Raw genomic sequence first — 15,820 nt, forward strand, 5'->3', positions numbered from 1 at the left:
CTACCCATGGTCAGTGATGGTGACCTGCCACAACTATTCAAATGATACTGTCAGAGGCCATGGGCAGACTGATTTTTAATTTTTTTTTTTCCTTTCTCTCACCCTTATAGAGCAGAGTTTCTAGCATTCTCACTTGTCATTTTTTCCCTCTGCTTTCCTTCCAGGCTGCCTATTATTCAAGGAGGGACTTTCACATTCCTTACCCCTACTTTGGCAATGCTGTCTCTCCCCAGTTGGAAGTGCCCAGCCTGGACACAGAACGCCACCCTGGTGAATGCCTCTTCACCAGAATTCATCCAAGTCTGGCAGACACGGATGCGAGAGGTATTTTACATTTTCAGTGGCACCTGCTCTGAATCAGGGCTGTTTGCTTTCAGTAAAGTGCCTGACCATGTCATGGCATCACAGCTGGAGAAACTTCTATTCCCAATGACCCTTGGCCCTCATGCTGTTGCAGCCTCCTAAGCACCTATTCTCTATCAAACGAGTAGGTGCTTCACTGCTGCTGAACAGGGGACATGCAGACCTCCTCATGTGATTTATGATCCCTGCAAAGTCTCCACTGGTTCAGTCAGATCTCTTCTTCATAAAGCATGGTTAGGCTAGAAGAACAAAGGGAGGGAAAATATTTTCAAGGAAAGAACCCTGTCTAAGCACAGGAAACCTAGTAAAAAAATGCAAGGCAAAACCTACCGTAATTATTATGGAAAAGGGCATTCTTATGTAATTAAAAGAAAGGAGGAAAGGTCAGGGGTCTCATTGGCTCATTCTACATTGATTGCCTTTATCAGAGAGAGTGACTAGATTTGCCTCTGTTGATCCATTTGTTGGTGTGCTTTCCAAACCACTTGGGAAACATTGAAAGCTCACCAGGGGTTTGCTGTGCAGCACAGGCTGCTCTCTGCTGATACACATAAATCTATCAGAAGGGCGCTGCTGATGTCTTTCAGCCTGGGTCATTCACCAAGCCTCTGTGCTTCTCTTCCCTTTGGAGCTGGGGGAAGGAAGGACCTCTGCACCACAGAGGTCCCAGGCTGGGCTTGTCACCAAATCTGAAGAAGGCAGAGAGCAGCCTCACCCCTGCCTGAAGCTGACACTGAAGTGAGCAGCATTTTAGAATGTAGTTGCTGGCTCCTTGACAATGATTGTCAAACACAGGGTATTCAGGGTGATAAATGTGTTCCCAGAGTGCAACTGATACTCAGGAATAAAACAGAGGCTGTGATGAGTCCCTTGCCCTATCCCTGTGCTGAAGAGACCCAAGCCCTTCCCAAAAGGGAGATCGTAGAGACCATGACCCTGCTCCTGTTTTTGGGCCAAGAGCTTTTCCCCTGTCCTAGGGGAGCAGGCAGGAGAGTGCAGGGAAAGTCATGCATGCTTGGGTAGCCCAAAAGGACAGGGAGGAGGTGATCTCTGGAACAAAATTAGCTCTGGTGACGACTAAATCCATCAGCTAAGGGGGAAGTTGCTGTACTGCTGTTTCGGTGGTCCTGCCCACGTGTAATTCTCAGGCAGGTGTTACTGTTGTCAGCAGGAGGCTTTTATGCCAGTCTGTCACTGGAGACTGAGCCTGGGTCCCATGCTGGATTTGTATTGACATGAAGGCTCAACAGGTGGAGCTCCTTCCAACCTCTGTTCACATCCTCTGTTTTTCCAGGTGCAAGGAACTATCATTGTAGCTTCTTGCTTTCAAATCTTCGTTGGATTTTCTGGCCTGATTGGATTTCTGATGAGGTTCATCGGCCCCCTGACAATTGCCCCCACCATCACCTTGGTTGCACTACCTCTGTTTGAGTCGGCTGGTGATATGGCTGGGCAGCACTGGGGCATAGCATTCATGTAAGTCTCACATCTCTGTGGGAAATCTGAGAGTACACAAACCACCCGCCTCCAATACGAAACCAAGTGTCACAGTCTGCAGCAGAGTTCCCCCGGGTTCAAGGTTTATTTGTTGATCACCAGCATGTGACAGGCTTGTGCAAAGCAGCCATGTGACATAGTCATTCTCCTCCAACCCCCAGGAGGCTAAAGACCTCAGTAACAAAGCAAAACAGAAAAATGAGTTAAAACCCCCTGATTTTTGTAAAAATCCGAAGTTCATAGGTCAGTAGAGACAGAAGCATTTCCCATGTGTGTGCAATCTCTGTCACAGTTATCTACACACACTGTCTTACACACCCATTATTTAAATTTAAAAGACATTCCTAAAATGACAAAGTTGAGCACTCAGAGTTAGGTATTCTATGCTGAAATAGCTGGTGCTTTATGTATTGTCTTCACATGAGTAGGAGGAATTGCTCTCTCTAGAGAGGGTCCGAGGGGGTCTGGAAAGGTCTATTTACAGATGTAGCTTTGCAGCAGCGAGTGCTCTCTCAGGGACATTTGTGTGCCTGCCATTGTGCATGAGTGTAGACTGTGGCAAAATTTCCTAGGTATTTCAGAAATTAATTTAAAAAGGAGAAATGCCACTGCATGGTTGCCTTGCAGACTTGGCACCTTCAGCTCTCTAATGCAGACTTCAGCATGGGAAAGCATGGAACAGGAGTAGGTTGTCAACCTCTCTATGGGTTCCCATTATTTGCTGGTGCTTTCACAGCTGATTTTGAAGACTTGGGACACAGGCTTGCCTGTAGCCCTTGGAAGACAGCATGTTGTTTTGAGGACATGCTCCAGTACACTTCTCTCCTGGTCTCTTCTCCCTGCACCTGCCCTCCCAGAACCCACAAGCCACCTCTCTTCTCCTTCCCCAGTTCCTCACCTAGCTGGTCTCTTCCACCAGCACACCATACTATTCCAAACCCTGCTTAAAACCCAGCTGTCTTTTCACCATTGTTTCTCCTGTCATATTCCTGGCTTGTTGTCCTGTTCTCTAGCTCTGGTGATTTGTCCTAACCCCTTAGTTTAGCAAATGTGAATTTTCCTCTTCAAACTGTATGTCCTTGCCTGGACTATCTCCTTTCTCTTCTGCTCTTCTCCAACCACTAGCTCCAAAACTCAGACTCATGCTTGACCTCTTTGCCCAGCTGTACCACTCCATTAATGGGGTCCCAGTCCTTCAGCCTGTGTCCCTGCTCTCAGCCCAAATCACCTTTCTATTCTGTTTATTTCTGTCCCATCTTCTACCCATGATAATCCACATCCTTTTTTTCTCTGACTCAGACACCTTAGCCCCAGCCTGATCATAGTGCTCTGAGCCCTCCCAGATGTGTCCTCTTTTGCTGCCTTCTCCATGCTCGGTGGGTGTTGTTAGTGAAAGAGGGAAAGCCGGGATGGAGAAGGAGGAAAACAAGAGCCATGTGGTCTCAGGGCTGCTGTTCAGCCCCACCACATTCCAGAGCTCTTGTGATGGAAGATCCCCACTGTTGCCTCAACAAACTTCTCTAGTGTGTGGTGATTTACTCCCTGGTGATGATGCACGTACAGTTAATCACTGGTCAAGGCCTGGACATACTCAGAATGCTCAGAATCTTATGGTCTGGAAATGCAAAAGCCTGAGATGTTTCTGCTGACCTGGAATCTGGAGTTGTTGTAGACTGAGCATACCTGAGCAGATTTTTGTGAGAAATGACAAAATCTGTTGCCTCAAAGAACAAGTTCTACTAAATCTCAAATTTCTGCTCCAGGTCATAGGGAGATCTTGTTACTGCTTAAGGCAAAATGACCTTTTCAATGCAGGCTATATACTCTGTCTATTTCCTGAACATCACTCTTTGAAATAGGTTAGATATATGTTTTTCCAAAAATATTTGCCCCAAGACAGACATTTTCCCTGGAAATTTTCATCCTGAATGGGTAAAGTTATGTAGAACTATAAGCAACTGAAAATAGAGTTTGTTAATAGAATGTGTTAGGCAACCTGAATAATTAGCAGTGACACTTCCCTGAGACAGATGAGGGTTCTGTGGTGAGTCATAAGGCTGCTGAGCACTTTTGTTCATGCAAATGCACAAAATGTGTACTCACACAGTCTGTCTGGACTCTGTAGCATTAGAAACCATGAAACCAGTTCCTCCTCATACTTTATCCCTCCAATCATCCAGTGCTTTGAGTTGTGTGTGTCATGGAGTGTCTTTGCAGACAAGTGAGGATAGAGTTTTCTTTGCACTGTTGGAATTCTGCCTGTCCCTGACTATTGCACCTACAGTTTGTCACCTTTGCACATGGGGAAAACTACCAGTTTTCCAGTGAAGTCAGTGCACTTCAGTTGGTGCAATTGATTTCTCACCAAATCCTATCCAGATTAATTCACTTAATGTGTAAAATTTAGATTTGTTATAAAATGATGAGGAGCCCTTCAGAGGCCTGTCTAACACAGGAAATGTCCATGGTCTTCTACCAGCTCAGCAATAGAAGTGGGATGCCCAGTCCCTGCCCTCTCTTCACATGGTAGCCTCCAGCTCCATCTGGTTGGCCTTTCTGGGCAACAGGCACACGGGGGGCAGGCTGTAAGTGCATCCAGATGTGCTGCTGTTCACAGATGTGTCCCACACACCGGACGGGAGAGGAGCTGAACCTGCAGTTACTTCCACCAGCACAAGCCCTGGGTGCTGCCAGGGACACATGGGAACCCCCTGCCCTGGAGGGCCCCTCCATGCACAGCCCTCACAGAGCCATGGTCTCCCCTTCTTGGCTGGCTGGGAGGACTCTGTGGGCACCATGTGCATCCCCACAGTCCCACCATGTTTTTTCTTTCAAAACAGGGATTCACACAGCCAAACTAAATCCTCTTCTTTTACTCTGTGTTACAGGAGCTTTTTGCCCCTTGAAGAGCAGCATAGGTAAACCCGAAATCAGGACATTTCTAATATATCTGAATTACACAGGCAGAACCTGAACCTTGCACGCCTGTCAGGTCTTTCTTTTACTTAGGAGGCATTTTTAACCTTTCTGCAACTGTGCTATACTCAGAGATGTACTACCTGGGGTGTCAGTCTTGAAACAATAAGGATAAAAGAGTTTTTTGCAAACATGTGGAGCTATCAGTAGATTACGATGGAAAGCTTATTACACCTCTGGCTTGGTGGAGTGGGGAGTCACCCTCTGCTGCTGAGAGCCTGTTTTTATGAGTCCTCTGGAGTCCTGGCTTCTTGGGTAGCAGGTCCTCACTTAATGTGGGGAGAGGTGGTCAGCTGGGCACCCACCTTGTTTATGGTCTCATTTTCCCTCCTTCTAGGACTATTTTTTTCATAGTTCTGTTCTCTCAGTACTTGAAAGATGTTGCTGTGCCACTGCCATCTTACCAGAAAGACAAGAAGTGCCACTTCTCTCCAATCTACCTCTTCCAGATCTTCCCGGTATGTTGGGGTTCCTGGATACCGGGGAGTTGTGACAGAGGGACTGGCCTCACGGGCCCCGGGCTGCCTGGGCTCTTTCCACCGGTGTGCACATGAGTTAGTGCTTCCCAGCTGAGCCTGTGTGCTGAGGGGCAGAGGGGGAAAAGCTCCTCATGGCCCTGACCATTGGGAGGGAGGGAGAGAAGAAGGAAGGGCCACCAGGAGCTCCTGCTGCCTCTTTGCCTCTATTCAGTGTGCAAGGAAAAGGGTCGGGCGGGGACACCTTATCCACCCCAGCCGCGCTGAGGACGCAGCCATACCCTAACCAGACTCCACTGCTGCTTGCGATGGGCAGGTGCTGCTGGGGCTCTCCCTGAGCTGGCTGCTCTGCTATGTGCTGACAGTGACCAGCGTCCTCCCTGCGGCCCCCACCGCCTACGGCCACCTGGCCCGGACAGACACCCGCGGGAACGTCCTGGCACAGGCTCCCTGGTTTCGGCTGCCTTACCCAGGTACCGCTGCCTCCCCTTCCCCATGCTGCCGGTTCCCGCTGGCACCTCCACTTACGACTGCCAGGAGGAGATGAAAAGTCAGGCAAATACCCACAGGTATTCCCGCTGTTCTTCCTCCTCCGCGGCAGATTTCGGGGCAGACGTGCCCCACCCAGCCAAACCGTGCTCTTTCCTTGCAGGCCAGTGGGGAACGCCGACGGTGAGCCTGGCCGGGATCTTTGGCATCCTCGCCGGGGTGATTTCCTCCATGCTGGAGTCCGTGGGAGATTACTTCGCCTGTGCCCGCCTGTGCGGGGCCCCGCCGCCGCCGCCGCACGCCATCAGCCGCGGGATCGGCGTGGAGGGCATCGGCTGCCTCCTGGCTGGGGCCTGGGGCACGGGCAGCGGCACCACGTCCTACAGCGAGAACGTGGGCGCCCTGGGCATCACCAAGGTGAGCCTCGCCGCCGCGGGGTGGCTGTGGGCCGTCCCGGAGGGCAGCACAGCAGAGCGGTGCGCACGGCTGGGTGCTGCACCTGGGGAGCGACCTGAGTGATTTGAGAGTGACCTGGGGAGTGATTCGAGAGGTGGGAGCCCACCTCCCAAAAGGCACACTCAAAAATTGTGCCTTGGCACATTGGTGGCCAGCTCAGCAGCACTGCAAATGACTTAACAGAGGTGGGCAACGCTTCCCTTTCTCTGCTTGGAGTTTGCATAGGGAATTAGTGCACTCACTCGTGGCAGCTGGCTAAGTGAGGCTGAAGAGACAATGCCACATCGGAGCTAACCTGTACAGGAAGGGAGAGAGGAAAGGAGAGAAAAGGAAAGGGAAAGGATGAATATTTAATAGGGCTTCAAATTCTGCATCTTCTATGTGAAAAACGAAATTCCCTTTTTTTTTGTGTGAATTTTAAGAAATAGGTTTAATAAAAGATAAGACAATTAGGAGATAAAAAAGCAAAGTATGGGTGACTTGGCATTCAGCCAAGTCCACAACCTGCCATTTCAGAGACTTTCTTTAAATACCCTTTCTATTGTATCAATCTGTTGAATATTCATATTTTTCCATAAACTAGTTTCCATATTCCAGGAACTGTTTTGCATGACACTTCCTTGGGTCCGCCCTTTTAGAGCATGTGTGTTTCTTGGCTGTGTTCCTCATTATCACCTCCAGATTGGGCCTTGGTCCACGCTTTCTTCAGATGGGAGATGCTGATAGCTGGTGTATCAATAGCAGAGTCTTCTTTACATGTTCACTGGATGTTATCCCAGCCAAACAGACAGTTTAAGCAACTACTCTATCACTACTACCACTATGCCTAATTTTCTTTACTAACAGCAAAAATAAAAATTTATATCCTTACCACAAAGTTACTAATCATATAACACACATCTTGCAAAAAGCCAACTTTATAATAGGCATTTATAACATTCTATAACCCAAGGATAGCAGTCATGTGAAAGGTAGACTATTTCTTCAGGGTTATAAAATGTGATAGCAAAGGTTTGTGGTTTTATGTCTCTATAAAATTTTGTGTGTCCCTTCAGTATATTAAATGCACTTATTAGGGAAAGAAATTTCCAGAGATAAGATTGACAATCAGATTAAAGATTTTATCTAAGCTTTGCAGCCAGAGGATAGGCTGACAGACATCAGGCTGCTAACTGGACAGCATATTCAAATCATTGCCAAATAAGCAATGCCATGCCAGAAGAGTTGCGAGTCACTAAATAAATGCACTTCCTTACAGCTTCCACTCTGTAATAGTTCTTATTTCACTGATTTTATAAGCCTCATTCACAATAACCATTTTTCACACATTGCAGTGTTAGTGTTTGACTGAGGTGGCTGACTCTAGCACCAAGGTCTGAATGTCTGCAGAGTCCAGTTTAGCATGTCACCACATGTGCATTGCCACTAGGAAGTCTGTGCATATTAACCATCTACCTGAGCCAATTCTTCCCTGATGTGTAGTTTGCCCCATGCATTGTATGTACGGGATGCTGCCCAAATTGATAATGACCAGATTATAGGACACATAATCTCACAATGTATGCTGAAGTCCTCCAGGAGGACATGCCATTCCTTGCTGATTCAGGAGAGATATTTCCCTTTTATCCCACCTCTGCTCACTCTGTCCACACTTGAAAGAGCTGAAAATAGAGTGTAATCTCAGTCAATTTAAATCAGTGTAAACACTCTGGCTGGGACAGATGGGGATGCTGAGAGTACAAGGCAGATTTTTTTTTTTTTTTTTTTTTTTTTTTTTTTTTTTTTTTTTTTTTTTTTTACGTGGGAAACATGTTTTTCCATAGCAAAAGGAAACACAAGGGACTTATTTCCTCTACTTAAACAGAGATGTCCAGCACCACCTGAGAAGTCTTTGGGGATCTCAGATACATACAGGGGCTGAGAGATAAGGCAAGGAGAAGCTGCTAGAAGCCTCCAAGCTGCAACATCTTACATCTCACCAGGCACCAATATTTAAACTGCTTTATCAGCCCCAGTATGCCAGTACTGAGAACTCCTTTCCAAGAAGAGGAGGATTTTAAAGAGAGGTAAGGGCCTCAGAGTCGCCACACATTGTGGGGAGCCCTGCAGTTTCTTCAGCCTTAAGAAAGAGAACTGATTTTGTTTTCCTGGCATAATTGAAACAAACTCCAAACTAGTGGCTTTAGCAGAATATGGTCATATATGCTATCACTGGATTAGGTATTTTTGCCTTTAAGGCCAACTCCATATAGATGGCAATTCAACATTTTAGCAAACTGAGACTCTGAATCTTTGTTCTAATCCTGGAACAAATGGATCTGTTGGCTTTTATTGATTAACATTTAGATGGTAATAGTGTCCCAAGGTTTTAAGCCACAGAGTATAAAAAGCAATGAAGCACATGAAGGCAATGCATGATTTTATTTTGGAACTCCACAACAAATCTTTTAAATTTATCTTTCACAATTAAGAAAGACTTAAAATATTTTAAAGGTACATGTTTAAGAAATACTTAAAAAGAGACAATATTAGTTACTGAGAATGTTTTTGTTGAAAGCATTCACAAAATGCCTGTCCTGTAATTAGACATTCTTCAGATATTTAAAGGGAGGGATAAAAATATTTAATTGAATTATATAAAATATATGCAGAGGATTACAGAGTTTCCCTGACACAAATGTTGTAGGTTTAGCATGATTCTTTTAGGCAGGCCAAGTTTTGATGTGGGCAAGGCATATCTTGACTTGGAAGTTTAACAAATATTGTTTCTTTCCTTTTCACTTTCCATATAAATGTCCCTTTCAACCCTTTGTTTGGCAGATACTCTTTTTCCTTCCTATTCATATGCTCTAGCAGATCTGAATGAAGGGCATGGCTTGGTGCTTCATCCCATTTTTGTTGTAGTGCTCAACCAAGAAAAGGCCACCCCGAATCTTCCTTGGGGAAAAAATAAGGAAAAAAATGGTTTTACTGCAGATAGATGGGTGATGAGAGATAGGGACAGAGCAAGAGACTTCCTCACTTGTTATTTCTTGACCATAGAAAGGATATATCAGATCCTAGAGACCAGGATGGAGCAGCCAGCCAGTTCTGGTCTCTGAAATCTTGGTCTCCAGGGAATGGAGGGATCACTATGGGACACCTCATTGAAAGCCATTTCTGGATAACGATCCAAACCCTGGTGGAAGGATTGTCCAGTGAATTGACTGGGGGGTTGCAATACCACACTTGTATATATGCCAAGATATTTCTAGGGTAAAGCAAGAACAAGCAAGAACAAGTGGGGATTACTGTGCTTTTAATTTTTTAAAAAATTATTTTTTCAGTTTAATTGCAAAGTCTTGAAGTTCTGTCAAATGGTAGGAGAGAATATAACACTGAGTAAATAGGTGTGGTGCTCTCAGAGTGCCTTTCATGATAAATATTTATGGTGCACAAATACTGATGCTTCCCATTCAGTGTCAGCATCCCAGCTCACCAGCAGCTGTATCTAAACCTGTTCCTAAACATGCCATGGAATGCTTAGGCTAATGCTATAACACCTACCTGACAGGCTGGCACTGGAGCCTGCCACCCCTTGACTTTCTCTGCAAGAGAAAGTGTCTGACTCTCTCCTCTTCCTCTTGCCCCAGGTCGGGAGTCCAGTGGTGATCATTGCTGGTGCCTGTGCCATGCTCCTGAGTGGCATCTTCGGGAAAGTTGGGGCAATGCTTGCCAGCATTCCCATCCCTGTGATTGGAGGCATGTTTCTTGTGATGTTTGGAGTTATCACAGCAGTGGGGATTTCCAATTTACAGGTAACAGCTGCGTGAGCACTGTTTCATCCCTAGTGAAGGGGACTTAATTTAACTGAAACACGGAATCACAGAATAAGCTGAGTTGGAAGGGACCCATCAGGACCATCAAGTCCAACTGCTGGCCCTGAGCAGGATACCCTGAGAGTCACACCATGTGCCTGAGAGCATTGTTCAAACACTTGAGCTATGTCAGGCTGGTGCTGTGGCCATTTCCCTGGGGAGCCTGTTCCAGTGCCCAACCACCCTCTGGGTGAAAAGCTTTTTCCTGATACCCAACCTAAACCTCCCCTGACTCAGCTTCATGCCATTTGCTGTTACAGGTCATAAGAGTTAAGAGATCAGTACTTTCCCCTGCTCTTGCCCTCATGAGGTCACTACAGTGAGGTCCCCCCTCAGTCTCCTCTCCTCCAGGCTGAACAAGCCAGGTGACCACAGCTGCTCCTCATATGGCTTCCCTTCCAGACCCTTCACCATCTTTGTGGCTCTCATTTGGATACTCCCTAATAGCTTTGTATCTTATAATGTAGTGCCCAAAACAGCACACAGGACCCGCAGATTCAAGTGAGCTTCTTACCAGACTGTGTCAGCTGTAACCACTGCAGCAAATGTAAACATTTATGTTGGCAATTCCTCAGATAAAGATAAGGGGCTGTACCCAGAGGGACTAAATCACAGAGGGCTCCCTGGTAAGGGCAGGGCTGGCTGGCACTGGGGACTGCAGGATCACAAATGCCCCAGCAGCACCAGGGCTGGGTCCGTTCCCGATTCCAGTGCTTGCATCCCACCATGTATCACGAACACAACAGTAACCCACAGTTTTACGCATGTAATGTATGAAATTTCTCCGTGCAGTATACAGATATGAACTCCTCAAGAAACATCTTTATCTTTGGATTTTCTCTATTCGCTGGCCTCACAATTCCCAACTGGGCAAACAAAAATAGTACACTGCTGGAAACAGGTAAGAAGTGACATCAGAAGCATTTTCTGTAGCATAATATTTAAGGAAAGGCTGACCAGAGAAATCTTTTAAAATAGTTTTTCCTGATAAAATGCTGAAATCTGTGCTTTGATTGCTGCCTGTTTGACTGTTCTGTGAGGGCTGTTTTTGCCTTTTGCTCTGATGTACAGCTCTGGTGCAGAAATCTCTGCTTTGGTCAGTGATTGCACCTCATCAGATTCTTCTTGGGATAAGGATTGCAGAGCACTTCTCTGGGACCCATTCCTGGGGCCAGGCAAGAGCATACTCCAGGGCTGAATCTTGGTCAAGGTTCTCAATAAATGAGGTTTTCTTATGTGCTCAAACACAATAAAATGCTGTGCTTTCAAAATGCAAGAGCACACTCCGCTACTAAATTCCATCAAGTTCACATTATTGAAATTTTCAGTTCTCCAACAGCTGCCCCTTTCACTGTGTCTTGTGTGACTAATGTCTTCATCACAAAGGCCAGAGTGTCTTCTCTTAAAGTATACGTGATGTGCTGGGTGGGCTGATTAAAGAGCTGGGCCCACAAACCACGTACTCTATCTATAGATGCTCTATCTGGTGCTCAGTGCCACTGCGCTTTGCTCATGGCCATCAGCCCTCAAGGGGAAACATCACACCTGATGAATTTGTGGTGAAATCCCATGCTAGATATACTCATATTTCTTTGGGAACTGAAGCTCGTGTTCCTGTAGGGAACTGATAGTGTCATGTTGTGGAGGTGCTGAATGCATTTGGAGCAGAAAGTGGCTTTTTCTGAGACAGTGTTGGGGTCTGCCCTGTTAATAGGCTCTTAATGTATTTATGAGCCATCTCCTGTTCACTGTGGGTCTGTGGATAATCATGTAGAATAAAACTGTAGGTCTGAATCTGGCTGTGAGATCATTCTCCCTTCCACTGCCAAATCTTACATTCCGCTTTGGATTTGCAAGTCTCGTCCAAGCAAGTCTAGTCCAAGCAAGCATGCAACTTGCAGCCTCTTGGCACCAGAAATGTTGCTGGTAAAACAGGTAAAGAGCATCTTCCTGAACCACAATCTAAGGCTTTATTTTTCTATTAGGAATCATCCAGCTTGACCAAGTGATCCTGGTGCTTCTCACCACTGGCATGTTTGTGGGTGGACTTCTGGGCTTTATCCTGGATAATACCATTCCAGGTAGGATTTGCTGGAATGAGCTGCTAGTTTGTGCCTGTCCTAGGGTTTGTGTCCTGGTATTTTTTGTCTTCATGATTCCTGTTTTATGAATAGGAGTTGTGCTAGCAACCATGAAACACTATGTGACTGCACTCCTCCCAGAGAGAGGAGATGAACAGGAGACATCTCTGAAATGATCTTTGTCTTAGCAGCTTATCAGAAATTAAATAACTTGCCAGGAACAACCCAGGCTGAGGAAAATGTTTATTTGGCAAATATGTCTTTCAGAGGAAATGCCAGCCTAAAACCATGTTGCTAGTTAAAAGGAGAGAGGAAAGCAGCTACAAGAAGTGGAAGGAGCCAATGTGTGCCAGTATGGAAGCTGCTAAAACTGAGGCTGAACTAAAGCCACGGCAGTGGAAAGCAGTAGGAAAGGCTGGTGGCCAAAGACAGGCCACCTGCAGCTGGCCCTCACAGTCAGCAAAGAGCCTTGGATTTTCATCTAGCATGGGGAGGGAGGGCATAAGAATAGGAGAGGAAACCCTTTTCTGCTACAGGAAAAGAACAGAAAGGTAGGACACTGTAACAGATCTGTTACTGTCTGAGGCTTCTTGGAAAGCCAGTCTCCCTTTGGCTTATTAATTTTCCTCTGTAGCCTTCAGTTGTCAGCTCCTCTGGGCAGAATTAACAGGTGTGCTCACTCCCTTTCCCAGGAGGGACTCCACTGCCACAGCAGTTACAGACACTTAGGAATTCCTTTGGTAATTCCTAGGGTAAACACCTGTGAGTGACTAGTTACTGCTAGCTAAACCCACTAGGAAGTGTCTGGGCACTTAGCAACCAGCCTTTTGCTTTCCCAGCACTGCATGAACCTCCCCTTTGAACAGTTCTTGGCTCTTCTGTGGAAGGTGAAAACTTCTTGGTATACATGATTCCCATGGAAAGAAGTAGAGCAGGCTGCTTATATGGAAGCTGTTGGAGGAAAAGGGACATTGTCTGGAAGCTCATTAGTGAATATTTGTAGAGCTCTTTGGAGCTGGAAGGGTTTAAGTAGAAGGGATTTGTGTTTTGTGCTGGGTTTACTGGGATTTGAGAAGTGGATGTGAGGTACACAAACTCAAACACCTGCTGTTTTAAACACAACAATCTCACTTTGCTGTTGCAGGAACACAGGAGGAGCGAGGGCTCCTGGCATGGAAACAAAGCCATAAGGGAGGGACGGAGAGCTCTCAGCTCATTTCCAAGGTCTATGATCTTCCATTTGGCATAGGCACCAAATATTGCAATGTCTCTTGGTTTCACTATCTCCCTGCTTGCCCCAAAAGACTGTCTTGTGACAAGAGAATGGATGAACTGAAGGCTGCTGGGCAGAAAAACAGTGTTAAAACAACCTTAGAAAGAAACTCTGAGGTTAGTGCTGATACAAGGATATAAGCACATGGCCTGTAACTGAACTCACCTCAGAAGCAGAGGTCTGAAAGTGTGTCTGCAGCCCCATCATGTGAGCATGAGCTGGCAGCTGTTAGAGGGGCAGCAGGAAAAGGATAATGTCTTCCACCTCCCAGCTCTGCTGACTGCACCACTGATCGCCTTGAGGAAGTAATTTTTTCTTCTCTCTTCCTTGCTTGTTCACTCCTAGGAAGAACCTAATCCCTCCTCGGGGAACACCAAACCCCTAGAAATGCCTAGGAAAGATGTTCTGTTTCCTTCCTTGCACTGACCCTTGGACACCCTGAGGCAACTGTTCAGCTGAAGCAGAAGGGCTTCCTGTACCCTGATCTGGCAGCTGAAGGAGCCAATGGAAAAAGCATCCCTGATGTGGGCCCTGTACCACTCTCAGGCATCCCTTGGGTTGAGGTTAATCCCCAGCACTTTAAAAGCAACACTCACCTTTCACCTTGTGTTTTATACCTCATCCTGGCCAAGGGGATGGAGAAGGTGCCTCTAGGTCATGATTGATCTCATTCCATATTCCCATAATTTAGCGAGCCAAATGAATGTTGTTGTAAGAGAGGCATCTAAAGTTAATGGGATGGATTGTCTTCTGAACCTGTCTCTTCTGCCTCAGACCACAAAGGGGCTCTAGAGACCTTAGTTAGGTTCTTGACCTAACAGAAAAAACCAGCTTCACTGAAATGTATCCCACCTCTGGAGTGCTGGGAGGAGTCTCAGGTGAACCAGTTTCCTGTAGGGCACCAAACCCTACAAAGATGAAGGAATCGTCATCAAGTATAAAGGAGAAAACACTTCTGCTCACAATCTTATGCATCCCTATGCTACTGCTATGTCCTGTGTGCCCTTGCTGCACCTGTTTGGTCTGGTGTGGTGACTGTGTGGTGACAAGCACTTCTCTGGAAAACAGGTATGGAGGTTATTGCTTCTATTCCCTATTGGCTTCAACCTGTAGGGCCGCATGCAGTGTGATCACATGTGATCCTGGTTGCTGGTGGTGTGTAATAACATTGATACTGTCGCATAAGCTTGTGTTTTCTTCACCGATATTAAAACTTGCCTTTTTTTTTTTTTTGTAAGTATAATAAATAATAAATAGTAAAATGAACACTGTAATGGTGTTTCTCAGGGTGGTTGCTGTAGTGAGGAGCAGGTGGTATTCAAAGAATCACTTGCAGGCCTGCACTCTTGTGAACTGTGATCATGCAAGAGGAGGGATCAAACTAATGTGTTCTTCATCTTCTCCTTACCATCATTACAATGCTTCCAGCCTGAAAGTAATGCCAGCATGTAGCACATGGAGCAAATGGAGCACACTGGAAAGACCAGAGAATGACAAGGCTGCACCCTGGAGAACTCTGAAGAGCTCTTAAACCCAAACAGGACCTCTGAAGCCCCACTTTCAAACACAGCAGCGTGACAAACATTCATCTGGGGGTGCTACTACAGCTTCAACCACGGGGCCAGAAAGGGCTCTGTAGTGTTTATTCTTCCCTTGTACTTCAGTACTCAGCTCCACATGTTTTTGCCTGAATGTATTGTGCTTTTATGCACCAAGGCAATGCTGGGCTGCAGTCCAGACCTTTTGGACTCAGTCTAAAAGCTGGCTGCTGAAGTTGGACAGCTAGGCACACCAGCTATAGTTTAGGTATTAAAATAAAACTTCCATCCTTTTTGTTTGTAATGGCTGGTAGCATGACCTCAACATAACCACTATCAGAACACAGTTTGTTCAAGTCTGCAGAGCCTTTAATGATAACACAGAGTTATGAAGGACTTTATTCAATTTCACAGCACTTTTAATTCCAAGACACTATCTGAGCAGCACTATTCATCCAAGAATTAGATGTGGAAGGAGAGCACAGGGCTGATCACTTAGCTTTACACACTTCACAAAAGTAAATAATCCGAAGTGTATTACTGTGTTTACACTTTTCTGGGTGACTGGGGAGTGGGTGCTCACTGCTGCTGTCCTCATTGAGAAATAGAAGAGCCTCATCCCACTCTGTGAGGAAATCCTTCTTTCCTTGTCAGCCCAAGATGAAAAATTGCACCAAAAAAGTAATCACTGCCAGGAGGTGACTTCTGCAGGTTGCAGTTTGAGACCTGCATCCTGTGGGAGCGTGCAGACTGCCTCTGATCTGGCCTCCCTGCTGCTCTTCACACACCTTATGCTAGGTAAGGTCACTTAAGT

General features: G+C 46.1%; 1 protein-coding gene across 1 annotated transcript in view; it reads left to right on the forward strand.

Annotated features, from left to right (window-relative positions):
- The window catches only part of LOC136361453 (solute carrier family 23 member 1-like), a 34,628-nt gene extending 19,571 nt beyond the window's left edge, over positions 1 to 15,057 (forward strand). The window contains exons 4-12 of the mRNA XM_066319393.1: positions 165 to 324; positions 1,658 to 1,839; positions 5,174 to 5,294; positions 5,629 to 5,785; positions 5,965 to 6,218; positions 9,890 to 10,054; positions 10,907 to 11,015; positions 12,100 to 12,195; positions 13,340 to 15,057. Coding sequence (XP_066175490.1) covers positions 165 to 324; positions 1,658 to 1,839; positions 5,174 to 5,294; positions 5,629 to 5,785; positions 5,965 to 6,218; positions 9,890 to 10,054; positions 10,907 to 11,015; positions 12,100 to 12,195; positions 13,340 to 13,608 — 1,513 coding nt within the window. The 3' untranslated portion in view covers positions 13,609 to 15,057. The remainder of the gene's footprint in view (positions 1 to 164; positions 325 to 1,657; positions 1,840 to 5,173; positions 5,295 to 5,628; positions 5,786 to 5,964; positions 6,219 to 9,889; positions 10,055 to 10,906; positions 11,016 to 12,099; positions 12,196 to 13,339) is intronic.
- The last annotated feature ends 763 nt before the right edge of the window (positions 15,058 to 15,820 follow it).

Source organism: Sylvia atricapilla, chromosome 5 (assembly GCF_009819655.1).
Source record: "Sylvia atricapilla isolate bSylAtr1 chromosome 5, bSylAtr1.pri, whole genome shotgun sequence".
Lineage (NCBI taxonomy): Eukaryota > Metazoa > Chordata > Aves > Passeriformes > Sylviidae > Sylvia > Sylvia atricapilla.